Genomic DNA, 23,911 nt, shown 5'->3' with positions numbered 1-23,911 from the left:
AATTATAAAAAATCCAGGTCCGGTTTAAAAAATATTGTGTAAATATTACTACCCAAAAAACACCTTGTATATTAAATTTTTTTAAAATGGATTTTGCATTTGAAGATAGGATGAAAAACAAAATTAGTGGTATACTTTAAATTTTCGGCAAAATGATTTTTATGGTAAAAATTTGAATTTGAATTCTGAATTTGATTTTGAATTTGTCAATTGCGAGAGCTCTTGTAGAAAAAATTAAAATGCGACTTAATTTTAATTAATACCATTATTTAATCTAAATTGGTAAAATGTTAATATTTTAGTGTTTTTTTATTATGTGTGAAAAATAGTTTTTGGCGAATATTCATCTTTAAATAATGAATAAATAATAAAGGGTCAATAAAGAATACATCACTTTAATCAACAAAATAGCTAAAAATTATAACAAAACAGCGAAAATCTGCAGCATAATCACTATTCAAAACTAAAGTACTTATTCAAAATTACCACCATCAAAAATTATTTTTTTTATACGTAGGTACAGTAAATTTTTGTAGTTAGGTACCTAGCGTCATGTGTACTGTGTATTGTGTGTGTTGAGTAAGTGTCTTGTTACATTGCAAAGTCGACGTCATTGTCTTTGCAAAGAGACGCTAATTGTATCCGAACGTCTGCGGTCCCTCCGGTGAGTACCGATCCCACAAGGACAGAAACTATTTTCATTTAATAATTTATAATAAACGAAAAATTTCTGACCCTGGTGAGATTCGAACTCACGACCATTCGGACCTTTCGATCCAAAGGTAGACGCTCTTACCACTGAGTCACAGAGGGGGTCATCAAAAATTATTGTTATGTATGCAAATGTTAATATTTTACAAATTTAGATTAAATAATGGTATTGATTAAAATTAAGTTATATTTTAATTTATTTTACTTTGAGCTTCGCAATTCACATAATTTCAGGATTCAAATTCAAATTTTTACCATAAAAATCATTTTGCCGAAAATTTAAAGTATACCACTAATTTTGTTTTTCATCCTATCTTCAAATGCAAAATCCATTTAAAAAAAATTTAATATACAAGGTGTTTTTTGGGTTGGAACATTTATACAATATTTTTTAATCCGGACCTGGATTTTTTATAATTGTAATTAAATTAATTGACTGAACACCTAAAAGAATATTCTAGTGTTAAATATAAAATCAATATACAGTGTGGTTGACAAGTTGTAAGCTGTATTTCAATTTTTTTCTACTTAGAGCTCTCGCGATTCACTTAATTTCAGAATTCAAATTCCAAATTTCACCAGAAAAATCATTTTGCCGAAAATTCAAAGTAGACCACTGAATTTAGTTTTTTATACTCTTTTCAACTGAAAAATCCATTTTAAAAAGATTTAATGTACAGGGTGTTTTTTTGGGGTCGGAAAATTTTTCCAATATTTTTTAAGCCGGACCTGGATTTTTTTACAATTGTAAATAAATTATTTTATTGTACGCCTAAATGATATTTGCGTGCCAAATATAAAATAAATATACAGTGTGGTCAAACAGTTATAAACCAATTAAGAAAATGGCAAAATAGATAAAACACCCAGTATCTTTGTTATTAATGGAGTAAGACCCATTAAGTATGGTATTTTTGAGACCGCCTAAGTATCCTCTTTCTACAGTTAACATATGTTACTTTACCAATGAAACACCCTTTGTTCTGAAGCTATTTTCTTGTGGCATTTTTATAATCAATTACTTTTAATGGGAAATAAGCCACAATTTTACCTAAAAATGATTTTATTAACGTTTCGACGCCCAAGTCGGGTGTCGTACAAAATAATACTAAATAAACAAAAATGTTGTTGCTTAGTAAAAAATTCTTCTAATAATTTATTTAATCTGACTCATTTATATCGGCAATTCAGACACGTGTCTGAATTGTCTGAATAAACAACAACATTTTTGTTTATTTAGTATTATTTTGTATTTTGACAACGACACCCGACTTGGGCGTCGAAATTGTGGCTTATTTCCCATTTGAATATACTTGATTAGAAACACCCTGTATTGACATACACGGCGGAGACAAGACCTGACACATCTAAAACGAGACGACTACTAAAAACAACAGAGATGAAAATACTCCGACGAATATCAGGGAAAAGTCTGTTGGATAGGGAGAGAAGCGAAAACATAAGAAGATCATGCAATGTAGAAGACATAAATGGATGGGTGACAAAACGGAAACAAGAGTGGAACGAACACGTTACTAGAATGGCAGAGGATAGTCACCAAATGGACGGAAGAGTATCAGCAGACCAACAAAAAGATGGTGGGATAATTTAAACAATTTAGGAGGCTAATATTGAAGAACAAACAAGCTTTAAAGCCTAGATACAAGAAGGAAGAAGAAGAAGACATATTCCTTGCAGCTTCCGATTGTCTCCTGTTCCGGAATCAGGGTCACCGTTCCTTCCCTTCCTACGCATAAGATATTGTTGTATTGTTGTATGTATTGATATATTGTTGTTGTTTTTTGGTATTTAACTCCAGGCTCAATTTTCTATATTCCTCAATTAGTTTCTTCACCATGTTCAAGATCTTCCTTGTCCTGTTCAATTACAATTTGGTCATCTGCATAGTTTAACTTGTAGAGTATCGTATCTCCTATCGGTAGTCCCATTCCATTGTAATTTTTCTCCCACTGTCCTCAGGGCTTCATCAAGTTGAATAATACTAGCGATACACAACATCCTTGCTTTAGTCCTATAGTGACCAGGAAACCTTTTGATATTCTATTTGCAATTTTAGTTTTTGATGTCGAGTTTCTCTATAATTTTTTCAGAAGTTAGTAGAGAGTATAACTTTTGTTTTAAGGTTGATCTGCACCCAAAAAAAAACTACACATTCAAAAAATGTGAAAATATTGAGAAGATCACTAGAAGATTTCTACAAATTTTGAGCAAACTTCATGTTTTCATTTTCGAAAAAACTCAATAAACTACTTTTTTCCAAGTATAAAGCGGAAAAACCAAACATAAAATTTTGTTAATTGTCTTACAGCATAAAGACATACCCTTAAAAAATACTTATGAATTTTAAATGTTCATAATATGTTGTTATTAAAATTTTGTCCGGTTTCTTACCGGTAGCTTTATTATAAGCCGTAACATATTATTTTTTTTCCTATTGTGGCAACACCGTACATTCAAAAATTTTCAAAAAATTCATTAGTATTTCTTAGGAGTAGGTACCTATATCTTCATGCTGTAAGAAAATTAACAAAATTGTATGTTTGGTTTTCCCGCTTTATACTTGGAAAAAAGTAGATTTTTTGAGTTTTTTCGAAAACGAAAACATGAAGTTTGCTCAAAATTTGTCGAAATACTTCTAGTGATCATATAACTTCTCAATTTTTTTCAAATTTTTTGAATGTGTAGTTTTTTTTGCGAGGGTGCACTGGTGCAGATTAACCTTAAAACATTATTCCTCTATTACTATAATTACTTTTTATAACTTTATAAATTTTTGCTAATTTAGATTTGCACGCCTCTGGAGTAATGCATTTTACATACAAATTTTCAAGGGCGCGAGCGTCTCGTCTAAAAATTGTTTATTGTTAATGAATTTTATCGCCAAGCGTGAGCGCGTTATGTATGTGTGTATTCGCCTAGTCAATTTTTTGTGATATGTTCGAATTTCCCGCTGATTTTCTTAATGAAAATGACTTTTTTGTGTTAGTGATACAGACGATAATTTCGAAAAGTGATCAATCATGATTCGTATTAAAGAAGATGATAAGGTATGGATTTATGGATTGCTTATTGGAATACGTGAAGTAAATTACCGGCTTTATGACTAATTTCGACGGAATTTGTAGCAATTTTCTTAAAAAACATGACCAATAGGTACATTATGTGGATACGTAAAATTGGTCAAAAAAGGATTTGATTATTAAATGAGCTGTTGATTAAAATACCGGCTAAATCATTATGGGTACCTACTTTTCTGCAAAAAAAAAAAACACTTCTACACTTAATTTTTTGTAAATACCGGGCATTTTTAGGGATATATTGGTCAAAGTCAAACTTTAAAAAATATTTCGAAAGCCAAAACATAATTACATAAATAAGAAGTTTAAACCAAAACGTGACATATTAAACATGGCATGTGTTGTAATTATTTGTGCACGTAAGATTTTTTTCTCGATGATGAGCTATAGTCTAGGGCGCATCTGTTTTGAGATGGACGTTGAGAGGTGACTCAAATTTTTTTGCAGAAATTGCTTGAAAATAACTCAAATAATAATATTTGAGTTATCCTCCCACTCAAAATGGTCCGGAACATTGTTTAAATAATCAAAATATCAAAATATGAAGGAAAAATTCGATTTTTTTTATTGGTTTTTTGATTATAACTTTAAAACTATTCATTTCTGAGAAAAGTTGTACTGACATAAAAGTTGCGTAATTAAATTTCCTACAATATAGAATTAGCGAAAAATTTAAAAAAATAGTCACCCTTCTGGCAAAATAGCAATAATTGCGGAAAAAACCATACAAAAACAAGTATTTGCATTTTACGTTTTTCAACCATTTATGCTATACTTAGGACCTTCATATTTTACCAAGAAAAACTTTATGATATATTTAATCAACACTGTAAATTTAATTAAGATCGGTTTAATAGATTTTGCAAAATAAATTTTGCAATCCAGCTTTCGCAAAAAAAATTCATTTTTTAAAATGTTGCAGGACTTATAGCAGATAGCAAGTTGAAATTTTTTTTGCATATAGAAGTGTACTGTACCTTTCATTTGCAATTTGCAAAATTAAAATAGATTAACTGCCAGTGCGTCAGGAATTTTTATTATTAAACATTAATTATTGGTGCTACGCGCAGGACAGCGGTGTTCGATTCACACAAGTTGATTTCCACCAAAATTTATTCCAATCTTTATCTAATATATTATTTTCTTACTCTATAATTTGTTGTATTTTAATATTTTAATTCCACAAAAGCCAAACTAATTTTATTATTGTTTTTGAAATATTGTTTAAACAATTGCATATGTTTAAAAATAATAAACTTTTATTCTCTAAGTTAAAATATATGAACAAAGAAAGTTTTTGCTAACAAAAAGTGTTATTTCAAAGGATAGAGTATGTGTTTTTATTTTGCAATAAACAAATGTACTTATTTATTTATATCGAAATGTAATAAAAATTAAAATGTATCAATCATTATCAAAGGTCATTGGAGTGCCCAATCAGAGCAAACTATCCGCTGTCCTGCGCGTAGCACCAATAATTAATGTTTATTTAAAAAAATTCCTGACGCCGTGGTAGTTAATCGATTTTAATTTTGCAGATTGCAAATGAAAGGAACAGTACACTTCTATAGCCAAAAAAGATTTCAACTTGCTATCTGCTTTATTTTCAGTCCTGTAACATTTTGAAAAAATTAATTTTTTTTGCGAAAGCTGGATTGCAAAATTTATTTTGCAAAATCTATTAAACCGATCTTAATAAAATTTACAGTATTGTTTTATTGTATCATAAAGTTTTTCTGGGTGAAATATGAAGGTTCTAAGTGTAGCATAAATGGTTGAGAAACGGAAAATGCGAATACTTGTTTTTGTATGTTTTTTTCGCAATTACATATTGCTATTTTGCAACAAGGGTGACTATTTTTTAAATTTTTAACCAGTTCTGTATTGTAGGAAATTTAATTATGCAACTTTTATGTCAGTACAACTTTTCTCGGAAATGAATACTTTTAAAGTTATAATCAAAAAACCAAGAAAAAAATCGAATTTTTCCTTAATTTTCCGGACCTTTTTGAGAGGGAGGATAACTTGAATATTAATAATTGAATTACTTTCAAGCAATTTCTGCAAAAAAATTTGAGTCACCTCTCAACGTCCAAATGTACTAATATTTTTACAGATGCGCCCTGCTCTATTAATTTTATTCTGTTCATCCGTCCGTCATTGTTTTTGGAAGTTGTTTGGTTTCACTTTTACTTTTGAAATTATTGTACTCCATCGCACTTGTGACTTGTGTTCTGGTGTTCACACTGATGTCGCTTTGTAAGGACGCCGGACGCCAGTTTTTTCTTAATGTTTCTATTTCTAAAAAAAATCAATGGGAAAATCTCAGTAGCTAGCTTTATACCATAATTAAAAAATCATACAGAAGTAAAAGCTTCGTTTGTACAATGGTATAAAAATTTTTATTAAAAACCATTAAAAGTCATCCAAAAGTATTCGCAAAACGTTTTCGATCTAGATCAGATCATCTTCAGTGCGTTCTGCTTAGCACATAAAACTAGCAACCTTATGAAATTGATAACATCGATAAATATGGTTTACATGATACTTATATATTTATAGGGACTCCAAGTCGATGTTAAAAGATTGAATGTGTTAGGAGTGCTCAAAGGGCAACATGGTTCCCTGCTCGATAAGAACTTGTGGTTCTTGCCAGTTCAATGGACACAGACGAAGGGTTATGGATGTTAAAAGATTAAATGTGTTAGTAGTGCTCAAAGGGCAACATGGTTCCCTGCTCGATAAGAACAGCACTCCTAACACATTAAATCTTTTAACATCGACTTGGAGTCGCTATAAATATCATATAAGTATCATTTAAACCATATTTCTCGATGTTACCAATTTCATAAGGTTGCTAGTTTCATGTACTAATCAGAACGCACTGAAGATGACCTGATCTAGATCGAAAACGTTTTGCGAATCATTTTGGATCATTTTTAATGGTTTTTAATAAACTTTTTTATACCATTGTACAAACGAAGTTTTTACTTCTGTATGAGTTTCTATTTCTGTTTTCTTAATGATCTTTTCCTTTCCTTTGTTAATCTTTCCCTCTCACAATTTTCGATAATCTCCACCGGTCCACATGATTGATCCATTGACGTCCTATCTTTTTTACGCATCTTATTATATTTTGCACCCGTCATTGTACTATCTTCTGTCTTTCTTCGTTATAGACATATAAATCATCTTAGTTTATTACCTTCAATTATTATACATATAAACATTAGCTAATTAATAATGTAACTTTCTTTAGGTACACCACTATTGTGGCTAAATGCCATAAGAAAACAGTTTCAGATCAATGTACATTCTTTACTCTACATCAGTGTTTCCCAAACCTTTTTTGTCCTGTAGCTTTTTGTTAAATACAAAAAAAGTTTTTTGAAGAGTCCTTATACCCATACACTTTTAGTTTTAACATTCGTTCATAAATTTCCTTTGCCTTCCAAGAATAAACATTCAATCACTGCACGCTACTCATTTTTCCATTGCAAAAAATACTGTGATTCGTCGATACTAAATGGCTTTTAAACACAGAATGGATTGACAGAACGACAGAAGAGTGTATAATTCCAATGTAGCGAAAAAAAAATTAGGCTGTTAGCAATGTTCTCTCTTATCGAATGGCAAAACTTATCGAACAGTCTATTATTTCTTTTAAAAATGAAAAGTGTGATGAAAAGTGGTTGTATATATTTTTTCAAATAAATTTTCTTTTCGTGCAATACACGTTGTTCGGTCTTATGCAAATATGTACTTATAAAGGTTTTTTATCTAGCAGAGTATTTATATAAAGATTTAATGAAGATGTAATACAGTTTGCATTGGGCATTTTTGACTTAGCTTTGAAATTTGCAGGATTTTTCTTAAAAAACGCATGTCTCTATGTACACAGTAGTAGTTGTTCAGTAAAATACAAGCTAAATAAGCATCTGCATATCGATTAAATTAGCGTGTAATAGGATTTAAATTGGGGTTCCTAATTCAATTATGGAATTTGCTTACAGAATAATACAGAACGTTGATAAGTTTTCTCTGGCAATCTATGTATGCAAACAGCAGTTGACTAACAAAAATATTTACTCATTTACATTATAATCTTTACTAATCACTTTTTTAGCTTTGTCTTTACATTCTCTATGTTTTAGCTATATCGAGTCTTGTTTTTGATGCGTACGTCATTAATGGTCTTATACTGACCTTACAGATTCTTGATTTCATCTGACAGTTGTGTCGCTTACGCCATATATTGTTAATAGGGCATTCTATTAATTCATAGGGATTCTGTTAATAATCTATTAGCTCTTAGCTCTTTATATAGCCGGTTCGCTAAACTCAGACAAATCTGGCTAGTGATTTTAGTAGGTAATTTTGCCAATTTGGTAAAATTGGCAAAAAAAAATAATTACTAAATAGTTAATAGTTACTAAATCGTTAGTAATTTTGCCAATTTTGACAAAAAACAAAAAAAATTACAGACTAAAATCACTAGCCACTTGTGTCTGAGTCTAGCGAACCGACTATACTAGATATCTTACTCAACGTCTCTATAGCTGAACAGTACAATCCCTAGGTACTTTATTTCCCATAGAGAATCTTAATTTCATTGTTCCTAATTATGTATCCTCTTCCATTATAGATACGCTAGTAGATTGAATAGAATAGGACTTAGTGAATCACCTTGTCTTATTCCATTGCCTGTGTCTATAGGTTCCCTAAGTTGTTCATTGATAACTATGGGTATAAATTTAAATATTTTTATTTCACTAGGAGAATCTTCTTCTTCTTATTTAGCCTGTTTGCATCCACTCCTGGATAAAGGCTCCCCCATGAGTTCTTCATTCTTCTCTGCTTTGTGCTATTTGGTGCCAACGGCACAAAACTAGAAGAATACACCTCTGTATTTCTGAAAGGAAATAAAATGTTGGTAATAAAACGGCTCTAGTTCCTCTTCTGACTTTAATGGCGTAGGCTTGCATGATGTTTAGAGGATCTAAAGTAATACAAGAACGCTTAAAATCCATTTCTGAATTAGAAAAACTATATTTTGAGTACAGAAAGTGAAATTTTTCATTTTTCCCTCGTAGGTTGTAAAATATTATACCTACTTTGTAACTTTGTATATTTGCTGCATGCGAGATATTGATATGAGTTACATTACATTAACGAGTCAGTCACAATTTTTAGCAAAGTACGTGCCAAAAACTTCTGGGAATCACATGTAGGTATGTATGATTTTGCTGATTTCGCTAGTAATTTTTAATTTTAGTTCCTATATCTATTCCACATTGCATTCCACTTTCATTCATTCAGTTTTCAGCGAGTATTAAGATAAGTGTGTTTATCAGCTAGATTGCTAGATATAGTACGGCTTGAAAAATCTATTTGTTTAAAAGTGCTTATGAAAGTCAAAGGTAAATAAGGTTGATTTTTACTTTTATTATTATATGATTACAATTTGATCTAATTATTGTTTCTAAACTTTATTTTGACCGCGCAGACTAAAACTAGAATATTTTATATTTGAAATAGAGACTGTATTAACACGTTGACAGACAGAACGTCTATAGATGTCTAATTTCCATTGATGTAATGTGACACAACGTCTATAGACGACATTTTTAAAATAACGAGTTGTGAGAAAAAAATCGATAGATCTACAGATGCATATAAAATGTGACACGATGTCCATGGTCGTCGTACGTCGTACATATATGTTTACAAAAAATGTTAAAACCCATTGTTCCCATAAACTATAAGCGCTAAAAGAAATTCACTAATGGCCTTATTCTACATTGCAAAATACATTCACAACACTTGCTTATACATTTGACGCCCTGTCCGTCAACGTGTTAATTGATAAATGCAACGGATGATGGATGAATCAGTCTATCCATTTCTTCCTTGGCAGCTGCTTTTTTTTTTCTTTGACAAAACGGTTTCCAATCATCTCATTTTCCGCGTTCTATAGATTTTCGATAGAATTTTTCTCTTCAAAATCTCTAGATTTCCCTTCCTTTCTTTTGGTTTACAGTAATTGTTTCACGATACAGCTATTCTGAATGCAATGAAGTAAGACCGTCTCTTAGAAACAATCAGTAACATAGTAGCATGTCTAAATCAAAATTTTGTTCATAATTGACTTAGTCCAAAAATTTGATCATTATTTATTCTTCCCGGCTTAAATCCACTCTGGTATTCCACTATGATCTGTGCTTCACCGAGATTAACCAATTTCAACCTCAACTTTTTACTGATAAGATTATACATCGTCGGCTTACTGCCAAAACCAACTAACTCCACTTTTTAAAGTTTTGAGGAATCGACGTTTTAAACTTTAATTTGAAATGAAAAATCGTTTGAATTTAAAAATGATTTAATGACTGAAAAATATTAAAAGTAAATAACATTATAAACGAAACATTTTGTTAAAAAATTATTAAAATGAAGTGAAAGTTAAAAAAAAGTACAAAAAACCTTTTTTTTTCGGCACTTGTCGGGTTTTGGCTGTACAAAGTTAGTGAACCAGGTAACTTTGAACATCACTGTCCTCCATATCAGGCACTTGTCTTGTTTTGGCAGAACTAGAATATTGTAAATGATAAAATACTATTTTATTTAAACAGAGATGGGCAGACAACTGCACGTCTGTGTTTTTGGCTGAATAAAAGTGTCATCATTGGAGTTAGTCGTTTTGAGACCCTTCTGTTTCCCACACTTAAAATCTGCTTTGAAGTGTCTGGTTTCATCAGTACATTATTTGATAATTATTAAGTAAAAAGGCGTACTTAACTAAGAATCGACAAAAAGTGGAGTTAGTTGGTTTTGGCAGTAAGCCGACGACATATCGCACCTTGAAAACCATATGGCAATATCTGCAATTTTTTCATGAAATGACCTTTGAATGTAGTCTAATAAGAAAAAAAATCTATTTTTTAATGCTATATAGCAGCGTCTGCAAAAAATTTTAAGTTCGGCACCAGAAAGATACATCCCTATGGCTTTTGTCAAAAATCGGTTCTTCTTTTTATACCATCAGGCATTATCTGCAGTAGTTGATGCTCTACGGTTCTAAAATTGGAAAAAAAACCCAGATCTATATGGCAATATGTGCAAAATGTGACCCACGCTCGTAAAATGAAAGCAAGATCTACTAAGGAAACATCCTTTGAATGCAACAAAACAGAGTGCTGCATAGAGATTTGATTGCAAAACTGGAAGTAAGCGACAAGACTATAACAAATTGATATACAACGTCGTACTGCAGATCCCAAAAGAAAAGCGAATTATAACCGACAGACATTATATAAGCGACAGATTATAATATGCAAGACTTTGATTAAGTGTTAACACTAAAAATTTGTAATAAATAAGTACAATCAATAAAAAAACTGTTATTTTATATGAATTTTTACTGTATCATGTGCGAAAATTGATATATTTTTTAATACCATATGGCCGTATGTGCTAAAACACCTATTTCCTGGGGGAAATTTTACGTACTTCTTAATTCATATAAAAATATGTAAAATTAAAGACAATTGTGCCAAATACCAGGTTTGCAGCTTAATTTTTGGAATTACAGTAAATAAAATTAACTTTACAAAAACTTAAAATGCTCATAACTCAATATTATGATTTTTGCAGTTACTGCCCTATGGTTTTCAAGGTGCGATATTTGGTAACGGCGTGTCACTATGTACTTATATTGGGCAATTCCTCTGAAATTTTATGAAGTTATTTCTTTCTGCAGCTGCACTCTTATTTCCTGTTTCAATATTTCTGATAGTACCTACTCCAGACACTCTAGTTTCTCTAGCGTTTTTCGAATTTATTTAATTTCTTCTTTTATACAGTCTTGTGTTGTCATTTTCTTGCATTAGTTGTTGTGTTTCTATCTACTGTTGTTTACCTATCTTCCAAAAGTACTTATCTCTTCTTTATTTATATGAAAACTTAAGAAATTTTTTATGATCATCTTGTTTTTTCTTCTTCTTTTGGTGCCATATTAGATACTCTAAGCATTGTAGGGTTCATAAATAAGCAATTCAGAACCCGTATATACAATTTTCAGATTCTATGAACTGTACTGTGAGTAAAGTTTAAAACGAACCGCAATTGAAGCTGAATTTTATTAGCCTTTCTGAGAACCTCATTTATGTTTAGCTACTTACTAACCGTGATATTCATGTGAAGTTTTTGCATAGTTATAATTAGATAATTAGTGAACAAGTCATTAAGATAAGCAATTTAAATACATTTACCAAATTAAAATAACCCTAACCTATTCACTGTTTAAAAAAGTTAACAACTCTTGAACAACAACTTAAACAACGCATCTCATTGTATAATTATATGTACTTGAAAAGTCTAAACCATATTTGCCTAAAACACAATAATTGCCATGAGACAACAATTGATAACAACTTTATTCTTATTTGCTAAACTTTCCTTTCATTGTAATATAAAACTTAATATAACGAAAAAACTTGGTTTAATGAAAAAAAAAGTACCTATATAATGTTGTCTAGGTTTATAGGTTGTCATTTGTCTATTTGGCGTTAATGCTGCCTGTTCTTCCAAGTTTTGGTTTGAAGTACTCCTTTGGTCTTTTCTCTATTATCGATGTAGATATATAGTTTACAATATGCATGTTGCTCTGTAGCTTTCGCATTGGTTTTTTTCTCCTTTTTATGTATTAATACGATTAAATTATTTTGTCATTCCTTGGCAATTTTTTTATTTTTCCAAGTTTCTTCCAAAATATCCACAGACATTCCTTTCCCCTTAGTCCTAGATACTTTATTATTTCTGGGGCAATTTGGTCCTCCCTACATGCTTTTCCTGTTTTGATTATATCTATGGCTTCGTCCATTTCCTCCCTTGTTATCTCCGGTTAGCTTTTTAATACTTCGATTTCCTCTAAGTTTTCTTTTGTCAGTTTGCCCCCAAACATTTTTGTGTAACGTTCTTTCCAAGTTTCTATTTTTCCGTTAAAAATAAATATGTTGATTTTACGATAATGCTAATAGAACCATAGTATCTACGTAAAAGTGAAAACTACAACCAGTGAGGCTAAATACCTATCTGAGTCTTTTCGGAATGAGAAAACCCGTATATGAGGCATATTTTATTGCTAATTAATTGATCATAACTCATCCATGGCAAAATTGCTTGTATCCTTCCCATCCCACTCAAATAAAATTTTAATACCCATAAAGCATTCTGTATTAGATTCCAAATTGGAGCCTTCTCCAAATCAATGTTTAGGTGAAAAAGAAATGATTTTTCATGAAAGTTGTAACATTGATTAAAACGTCAAAATAAAAAAAAAATAGTTCAAGTCCTCCAAAAAAATTATCCGTACAAAAGTTTTTATTCACATGGCGGTTTCATAATTTTTTACCCTTCAAATTAAATTGTTGTAGTTTAAATCGTAGAAATGAACATTTACAAACAGAAGAACAGCATACTCCCCATCAAAAAAAAAATTAAGAACACAACTACTATCAACAATAACAAAAACAAATATTTTGATCTAATAGGTAAATTTCACAATAATATTTATCAACTACTTCAATGATATAATCTAATAAGAAGATACCCAATAACTACACTTTTCTAACAATCATAGGGTCCTTATCAATTTATCTAATAAATAAATGATAATTTTATAAATAGAAGTTTGTGAACGTGCTTAAAAGATTTCGTCATTCATGAGATCAATAAAATCAGCACTTTAGATAATATCAATAATGCCGATAGAAAAATATAAAAAATACGAGTGGATAAATACATGTCAGATGGCATAGTAGCTTATTTTGTTTTCCAAGATTATTATTTGTTCGGGGAAATATTGCACCAATAGATAATTTAACCTAATTCATCTAGTCCGAAAATGCTTCCTAAAGGAGCTAGAGCTATTTGAAGATGGTGTCTGGTAATTAGTTTTTCTTAAATATCCCCAGAACGCATGTATTTAAAAAAACGAAAATTGGTACACATATTTATCTTCCAGAGATAAATCGATTCTATCCATTGCTTTGTAGTACAGGTCATAGGCGTCCGTTTTTTGTGGGGCAACGGTTAATTTATCGCATAATTTTTTAGCATTTTCGATTCTGGATTATTAAATTGTGAGGTATTCTAGTACTAAAAGATACTCTTGCTTTAAATCGGTAGAACAGACCGTTTTCTAGAAAAATCGATTTGAAAATTTTTCGTTTTTCTAATATAAAAAAAAAATAAAAAAAAAACTATTTAGAAAAACGAAATCTGGTACATTTATTTATATTTCAGATATGAATCGATTTCATTAATTGCGAATTTCTAGTACCGGTCATATGCGTCCGTTTTGGGTAGGTCAACGTTGATTTTATCGCATAACTTTTTTGTCTTTAATTTTTAAGAATTTTTGACATTAGATTATTAACTCATGTTGTATTCTAGTACTAAAAGTTACTCTTGCTTTAAGTTGGTAAATACACCGTTTTTTTGAAAACTTTTTTCAATTTTATTTAAAATTCAGGAAACGAAAAATTTTCAAATCGATTTTTCTAGAAAACTGTGTCCTACCGACTTAAAGCAAGAGTACCTTTTAGTACTAGAATACAACATGAGTATAATTCAGTATCAAAAATGCTTAAAGATTAAAGACAAAAAAGTTATGCGAAAAAATAACCGTTGCCCCACAAATAAAGGACGCCTATGACTAATACTAGATATTCACAATGGATGGAATCGATTTATCTCTGGAAGATAAATATGTTTACCAATTTTCATTTTTCTAACCCGAAGTGTTCTGGAGGTATTTAAGAAAAACTAATTACAAGCCGCCATCTTCAAAGAGCTCAAGCTCCCTCAGGAAGCATTTTCGGACTAGGTGAATTTGGTTAAATTGTATTAAAATTATCTGAGGAATCTCCTGTCTTCGTTTGTCGGTACCCACATAACAATTTCATGTTCTTAGTAGATTCACAGAACATACTTTTCAGAAAAAGTATATACTGAGAATGTGCGTAATTACCATTGCGAATGTGCAGAGCAGATACTGAGTATATACTACATTACAGTACTTAAGCGTTCTATGTATATACTTAGAATGTACTACCGCACTTCTTTTCAGTATATACCAAGAATGTTCTTTTTAGAACATTCCAAGGACGTGCTATAAACCTTCTATGTGTATACTTAGAACATACTACCGCACATCTTTTTAGTTTATACTAAGAAGGTACTTTTTAGAATATTCCAAGGAAGTGCTATAAACCTTCTATTTATATACTAAGAACGTACTACAGCACATCTTTGTATGGGAAGAATATTATATTTTTAAGAATATTCTAAGAAAGTGCTATCAAGTGCTATATTGCTTAGAAGTATGTTTTCAGCATCACCTAATCTCATCTTAGGTTCTACTGGTTCTACCAAATATCTATTAACATATTTTAATTGCAAATGAGAATGTAGTTAGTACCTACATTCTACAATATTACTTAAAAAGTAAGTACATATTTATAAATTTTAGTTATTTATATAAATCATTATATAATATTTAGCTAAACTAAACTATGCATAATAAGTAACTAAAATTTATATAATACTTATATGTACTTACCTATTTAAGTAATATTGAGTTATCAAAATAGATTATATGTATTTTAAAGCACCGCAAACAAAATAAACAGATTATGTATGTTCTTTAGTCCTAGTACTACATCATTCGCCTTCATCCTTAACACTGCATAGATCCATAGATGATACAAATAATGAAATAATGCCTGTTTTCTTTTTCATATTTTACGGTTTTTTCCTATCCCTGATCCATTCAGGTAAGAATAGAAATGGTCAGAACATGATGGGGGGGGGGGGGGGGGGGGTTATGAATGTATTGTGGAATAACAAAATCGGTGGTCAGTGTTGCCAAACGGAGAGAAATTTCCCTTTTTGCGAGAATTTTCAACATTAAAGGTGATAAAGGGAAAAAGTTAACTCAAAAGGGAATTATTGTTCCAGTCCAAATTGTAAAATATTAAGAAAAAATCAAAATATTTGAAAATAATTCAACATATCTTCTCAGATTTTGTAAACAGGAGGGAAGTTTTTTTTTATAAAAGTCGGAATTTTTAAGGTAAGGTGACGGAAAAAGCTTACTCGACGGTTGGCAACGCCAAAGCCTTTGGTTGCTTTGGTTGTGCAGTTTGGCACGTTTTGGTTCTGCGAAATGGCCTATTGAATTGAATGTACCTAAATGCAAATTCCAAGGATGTAAAAATACTAATGATTCATGATAAACTCGAAATGGTAAAGTCATTTCAATTATGAAAACGAATTTTTAATAGTATCTATGTAAACGTTAATACAATTAATGTTTAAACTTTTTTACCCTACAACAATTTTGAAATGAAATTCGTCCAATACTACCTACATACATAAATTTTATTAATTATGTATTCTAAAAAATAACGAAGTTGATAATCTATAAGGCTAATATTATACTTCCTATACATACAAATTATTTTTAAGATATTTTAAAAGTATCTACTTATAAGTATGTGTTAAGAATGTACTTATAAGTATGTGTTAAGAATATTCGATAAAGGTATATTCTAAGAGTTAACTTTTACGAATATTCCGAGATCCTACGTACACGAATATACTTAGTATATTCGGTACGAGAATATACTTTGAAGTATATGCAAACAACATGAAATTTAGAATGTTTTTTAAGGTAGATGCTATGCTTGTACTACACATATACTAAAAAGAATATACTCCGACGAATGTTGGTAGTATATGCTTAGAACATGATGCGAACATCATTGTTATGTGGGTAGTTTCTCGGCACCCTGTATCAGTAAACCAAAATAAAGGTCGCCGAGGCCGCTTGGTGGGGGAATTTAATTCAAGCTCATGAAATCTGTAACTTCAAAACAAAGCGCGCTTGAAAAACTGTAATATCTCGGGTTTTCGTAAAGTATTATCGTACGTTATTATTTTACGTAGTTCTTTTTGCGGTAGCTCGTCTCCATAATAAGTTCAGCTTATTTTCACCTCGATCAAGCCACCAACTCTTAAAAATTTAGTGATTTACCATTTTTGCGACGATATATTCTTTTTCCTGCAAATGAAACATTAAATAAGAACAGATTTTTCGGAAAACTAGTCTTAGGGGAGTGCATATAGATTTTCACTTCGGAAAAAATCAAACAAGATAGAACTTTTTGTAATTTCATTAACCTTTAACTACCCGCGCATCAAGTTATGACATAACTACACGCGTGGCATACTTTATACGCCACAAGAAAATACACAACAGCGGATTTGTTTATTTTTTTTTTGAAAAAATACACATAGTTGTTTGTTATAAACCTTATTTGTCATCAGTGAATACTTGGAGTTCCTTCTCAGTAAGCCAATTGGGATTTATAACTGGAATTACGGAATAACTGGATTCCATGAGAAATAAAATTGCTAATAAAAAATTTTTGAAATGTGATTTTTTAGGGGAGAAAAAGGTATTGTTTATAAAGAAAAATATAGTTTGTGCCATGACTAAAAAACAATTGAAATATGTACTTATATTACTACTTATATTAATATAATCGTGGCGCATATTGTGCACCACCGGAAACAACAAATAATAAACTGTAAATTACGATTTTCCCAGAACGCCGATTAAAACGAAACTAAAACCAAATTTTAAAGCACATTCCACTGATAGGTTAGAGACATAAACAAGGTCAAAAATTAAATTTTTAAATGAATTCTTATATCTGGCGTACAAAATACGCCAGCGCGTGTAGTTAAACGTTAAGAAATGTTTAATAAACAACATATCAAAAAGTTCTACTCGAGAAGTGGGTGCTTCATTTTTTATTAAACAAATGAACTACGAAATTAGATGTTTCTTTAAATAACTAATAACTTTTAAATAAATAAGATGAGAAAATATAAATTTTAGAAAAAAACTGACCTGACCATTAAAAAATTCAGAAAATTTTACAAAAAAACCTTATATAAAGAATTTTCTAAGATTAAATTTGTATCTTCTATAATTTTTTATTTATAACGCTAAAGTAACCCTTCTCACAAACATTGGCGCACTGTAAACTAGCGTACGGCGAAGTACACGGTTGAGTAATTTTAATGTAATTCTTTAACTAATGGATCAAATAAAATTTTACAAATTGAACTAGTCCATTCTTTCACGGTTTTTGCTCTAAATTTTAAAGAACCGCTTGGATTGACATGAAATTTGGCATACGTATAGCTTACATGTCAAAGAAAAAAAGTGATATTGTGCCGATGTGTGTTTTTGCCCTGGGGGTGACTTTCACCCCCTCTGGGGGGTGAAAAAATATATGTCCAAACTAAGTCCGGAAATGGGTAAACTGACTAATTTTAAGTAACTTTTGTTCTATAGAGCTTTTTCGCCAAGTCAACACTTTTCGAGTTATTTGCAAGTGAATATGTTCATTTTTCAACAAAATAACCACATTTTTAGACGGTTTTTCGCAAATAACTCAAAAAGTGAGTATTTTGTCGAAAAAATGTTCTTAGCAAAAATATAGCCTATAAAAAAGTAAAAAAAATGATGTACGCGTTAAGTCTTTGGATCTCGTAGAACCAGAGTTATAGCATGAAAAATAGATTCATATTCACCAAATTTCAAATAGAATATTTCTACGTATAATATCCAAAAAATTAAGCACTTTTTGGGGAAAACCTATTATAACTTTTTTAAAGTGTTTAATAAAAGCTTTATTTTTGTTTTTACAAAAAGTTTCTAGCATTAAATTTAAGCAAGTTACGCTCAAAATAAAGTTGGCCCCTTTTGTTTTTGCAAAAAAAAATCGGGAAGACCACCCCCTAATTAGCAACTTAAATTAAATTAATCGTTACCGCTCCACAAATTATTTTACTTATGTTGTGTTTATATGATCTGTAAGTTTCATCGATTCAAAGTGCTTATTTTTGAAAAAATTTGGTTTCAAAGTAAAATTTTTAAAAACTTAAATTTTGGAAAATATGCTTTTTTTCAAAATAACTTAAAAATTGTTGGAGATACCAAAAATCTCGAAAAACAAAAAAAGTCAGATTTGCTTTTCTGAATATTATGTATTTTTTTGTTTTTCTGTTAGACAAAAATTGATTAAGATTTGGTGTTTCTAAATTTGCATACATTCGTGATCAGTGACTCGTTCAACCCTTTTTAACTATAGCCCTTTCAATAATAAGGACTTGGAACCGATGAAACTTACAGATCATATAAACAATATATACACGAGTCAAAAAACTTGTGAAGTCGTAACGATTAAGTTCATTTAAGATACTAATTGGGGGGTGATTTTCTCGATTCTTTTACCAAAACCAAAAGGGACTAACTTTATTTTGAGCGTAACTTGTTTAACTTTGATGCTGGAATTTTTTTTTATAAAACAAAAATGAAGCTTTTTTAAACACTTTAAATAAGTTGTAATGAGTTTTCCCCGAGATCTGCTTCATTTTTGGTTATTTCATTCACGTTAAAGTATTCCATTTGGAATTTGACGAATATGAACCAATTTTTCATTAGCTATAACTCTGCTTCTACTAGGTGTAAAGACGTGACATATACACCATTTTTTTAAATTTTTTACAGGCTATATTTTTGCTAAGAATGTTTTTTCGACAAAATACTTACTATTTGAGTTATTTGCGAGAAACCGTCTAAAGGCGTGGTTATTTTGTCGAAAAAATGAGTATATTCACTGCCAAATAACTCGAAAAGTATTGACTTAGTGAAAAAACTCTATAGAACAAAAGTTACTTAAAATTAGCCAATTTATCCATTTCCTGACTTTCTTTGGACGAATATTTTTTCACCCCCAAGAGGGGGTGAAAACTACCCCCAGGGCAAAAGCACATATCGGCACAATATCACTTTTTTCTTTGACTTGTTAGCTATGTTTATGCCAAATTTCATGTCAATCCAAGCGGTTCTTTAAAATTTAGAGGTTTTGCAATATTTTACCGTTAAAGAACGGACTAAACATGAAAGAAGAATAATTAAGCTATCTTATGGTTATAATAAAAGGAAATAAAATGTATGGGCGGTGGGGGCGGAAAGTGAGCCTTACATGAATTTTGTTTAAAAATGATTTAAAAATGTGTAACTAATACGATTTTTCTTATAAAACCCTCAATTTTGCACAACTTACCTTTCAAGCATCTTACTAAATGATTTTTCATTCAAAAAAATCTCAAAAATTCAATTCAAATGATATGACGTCTCAAAAAATGTAATTTTTGAAATCTTCGTAGTTTTATAGAATTACCACCATTTTAAGACGGTATTACTCAAGTTTGAACAGATCTATTACAGTTTTATAAGTGCTTTTTTAAAGCTTAGGATGTAATCTTTAAAATGCACTAAATTAGTTTACTTTAGAAATTAAATGGGCCATTTCTTTTTGAGAAAATTAAGAAAGATAACAAAAATGTAATACAAAAACCGAAAATTACCAGCTAAAAAAATGTTTATACAAAGTGATCAAAGCTTTTTTCTGTAAAACTTACCTAAAATACATTTAATAATAAGCTTCAACAATAATAAATGTTCAGCAAAAAAAATTTTTAGCTCTTATACAGTATGTCTGCGTAACTTGGAACCTATTTGATAACTTTTTTATTATCAGTTTTACGAAAAAAAGTTATTCTTTATAAAATACTCTGCATCGTATATAACCTAAGATGCAATCATCAAATATCAAATTTAATTAATTTTATACGAGGTATGTCAAAAAATATTAATTGCATTCAAGAGTAAAGTACCGTTACATTTCACAATATCGAAAATTGTTATTAAGAAAATTTGTTTGGAATTAAAAAATTTGTTTTAGTGTTCAATTACATCCTTCTAATAAAGGCACTTAACTCTTCAGAAAAATTCATAATTTTTACATACCTCGTATAAAATTAAAAAAGTTTGATATCTGATGGTTGTATCTTAGATTTTAGACCAGGGAGAGCCTTTTATGAAGAAGTAACTTTTTTGCGTAAAAGTGATAATAAAATAGTTATCATAATTGTAATAAAATTATGAGTATCCGTAATTTAAGAAAAAATTGAAATTTTTTTTTTTTCGATTATAATGATGTATTTGTATATTTAAACATAGTTTTTAATTTCAAAAAACTTTTCATAATAGCACTTTTTTGATATTCTGGAACATAAAGGTACTTTACTCTTTAACAAAATTCATATTTTTAACATAACTCGTATAAAATTGATAAAATTTGATATCTAATGGTTGAGTTTTAGATTTTTGACTATCCAGAGCATTTTATTAAGAATAACTTTTTTTCGTAAAATTGATAATAAAAAAGTTTTCCATGTGGTTCCTAGCTACGCAGACACACTGTATAAGAGCTTCTGTATAAGAATTTTCAAATTGCAATGCCATATTAGGATTCGGCATAATCAAAAACAAAATAGAAACATATTTGATCAAAGTAAAATAATGAATTTATCAATATTTTTAAAATTATTTATACAAAACAATTGTTATTGTTTAAACAATTAACGGCCAAATCTGCGGGTAGAACTTTTTACTTTAACATGTATATAAACTAACAAAAAAAGTTTTAGAAAAATATAAGCTTGTTTGAATTTTTCCGAAACAATGCATTTCGTTCTAATTGCACTCCCCTATCTGTTCTATCGATGTTTTGCAAATAAGTACTTAATTGATTGTTATAAAACAAATATATTGTCGCATTATACATTCATTTCTACGAATACGTATCAAAACCGAATAGTTTAACGCCAAGAAAGTTTATCAAGCGGTGAACACAGGCGTGAAAGTCACTCAAACTGGTATTAACTCTACACCCTTATTTTGCAGAACCAACAATTGGAACTCGACCTTCTCCACGAACGTGTCAATGAGATTATTCAGCAAGCAGACCAGAAAAACAGACTCAACATTCAGTCTCAAAGTGACAAAGTAACTGAGGAATGGACGTCGCTCGTGTCGGGGTTGGAAAACAGGAGAGACACTCTTACAGGTCAGTTTTTTAAATTATTTTTATAGTAAAGTGGAAAGTTTTATTGGGAATTTTATTGTTTTTTTTTTGTGTATTTTAATAGTCCAGGGGAGATCTACATTTTCTGTATGAGTCTATTTTGTTGTTGGAATTACTTCAGAATGTTCGTTGGTGACAATATCAATAGTACGAGAGCCCACCTCACAAAAGACAAAAAATTTATATTTTGCATATAGTCCAGAGAAATAAGATTTTTCCCGTGACACATCCCCCTCCAGGCCGAAACCAAATTTTTGAAGTTATACTTCTTTACGATCGAGAGTGAAATTTTATAATCCCGGGCGCATGCGCACACAGACAGTATGTAGTTCATTGCTAATCTTTCAAGATATGTATGTATCAGCACTGTCAGCACAAATAAGTCATTAAAAGGATATATTAGTGTTTTTAGTAAATGTATTATTTATTATAATTTTTGTGTCTTTGGATTTGTCTTCCTCGGGAATAAGATATTTTATAATAATAGTAATTATATTTAGGGCCGGTTGTTTGAAAGGTAATCAACATTGATCACTATCAAATACTTAATTACTGTCACAACTGTCAATGTCAACTTTGGTTGGGTTGCCGAAAACATAATTATTGATGACAATTATGAAATTAGTTAATCAATTATGTTAATAATTGTTATGTTAATTGGCTAACTAATCTCATAATTATAATTAACTACGTTTTCAGCAACCCAACCAAAGTTGACATTGACAGTTGTGACAGTAATTAAATATTTGATAGTGATCAATGTTAATTAGCGTTCGAGCAACCGGCCCTTAAAGTATTTTTGTATACTTCACTTGGTCTATTAAATTTGTCAGTATGTATGAGAAATCTTGTAACCTGTCAAAGCGAAGGGAAGATTGCTTAGTGGGAGAGCGTGTGACCGGAGATCGAGAGGTCCCGGGTTTAAATTCCAGACGATTCATATTCTTTTTTTTTTTTTTAATTTGTGGTATCGTTTTAATAAAAAAAATTTAAAAGTGGTAGGTAAGAAAGTTTAATGTTTAATATTTAAATAAAATACAAATAACCTGTTAAGTATATTTATTTCTTTGAAATTATATAATAGAAGTATAACTTCTTGCGTGCGTACAAAGTACACATTCTTTTTTTGAGTAGTATGGATATCTATATTAATAACCTATATATGTTTCCTGCAGCCCATTTTGATGTTATACATAGTTATAAACAAATGAAAATCAAAAAACGGCAAATTTTCGCTTCTTTCGTCTATTACTAAAAAGTGAAGCATTCCAAACAAATTTGAGAATAAGAAACTCATAAATCATATAAAAAACTTTAATATGGCGTTCGCAGAATATGTCTATTCTTATTCTTTGCTTAGAAAATTGCAAAATAAGTCATAAATTTTGAGATTTTATAAATGTTCATAACTTTCTAAAAATTAAGTTAGAACCTTCTTATTACACGGAATGCTGAGACTTCATATGCTTAAATTCTGTTTTAAATTTCACAGCAATTGGTCAAATAGTTTAAAAGCTATATAATTTGTTTTTTCCCAAATTCATTTTTTTGCAACACTATAAGTCAGAAAATTATGAGGTTACAGTAATACAGTAATACGGACAGTTTATGAATGAAGAACATTTATACTATTAACTTAATTAAAAAAAAATGACAAAAAGTAATGTTAAACAGTGTAAAATTATTTTGCAAAAACATGTCGATTTTTTGCTTACTTATAAACAATTAGAATAACTTTTTAACCGTTACCCGTAGAAAAATTATTTTTCATATTTAGAAAGACTGAATTTTTATACACATTTAGAAAGAAAAACAATTGTCCTAGGACAATTAGGGACGAAGTTAGCCCCCTTTTTTAATTCACATGTTCTTGCAAAATAATTTTGCAATATTTAGAATTATTTCTTGTCATTCTTTTTAATTAAATTAATAGTGTAAATTTTCTTCTTTCATAAACTATCCAAAGTATTACTGTAACTTCATCATTTTCTGACTTATAGTGTTGCAAAAAAAAATTAATTTGGGAAA

General features: G+C 30.0%; 1 protein-coding gene across 12 annotated transcripts in view; it reads left to right on the top strand.

Moving 5' to 3' along the window:
* LOC114330686 (muscle-specific protein 300 kDa) overlaps positions 1–23,911 on the top strand; it is a 603,413-nt gene that overhangs the window by 378,370 nt on the left and 201,132 nt on the right. For all 12 annotated transcript variants that reach the window (XM_050652274.1, XM_050652275.1, XM_050652272.1 and 9 more), the window contains one exon: positions 21,703–21,865. In XM_050652274.1, coding sequence (XP_050508231.1) covers positions 21,703–21,865 — 163 coding nt within the window. The remainder of the gene's footprint in view (positions 1–21,702; positions 21,866–23,911) is intronic.

This window comes from Diabrotica virgifera, chromosome 5, assembly GCF_917563875.1.
Source record: "Diabrotica virgifera virgifera chromosome 5, PGI_DIABVI_V3a".
NCBI lineage: Eukaryota > Metazoa > Arthropoda > Insecta > Coleoptera > Chrysomelidae > Diabrotica > Diabrotica virgifera.
The sequence above is the reverse complement of the archived record's forward strand: the minus strand, read 5'-3'. Positions and strand labels throughout refer to the sequence as shown.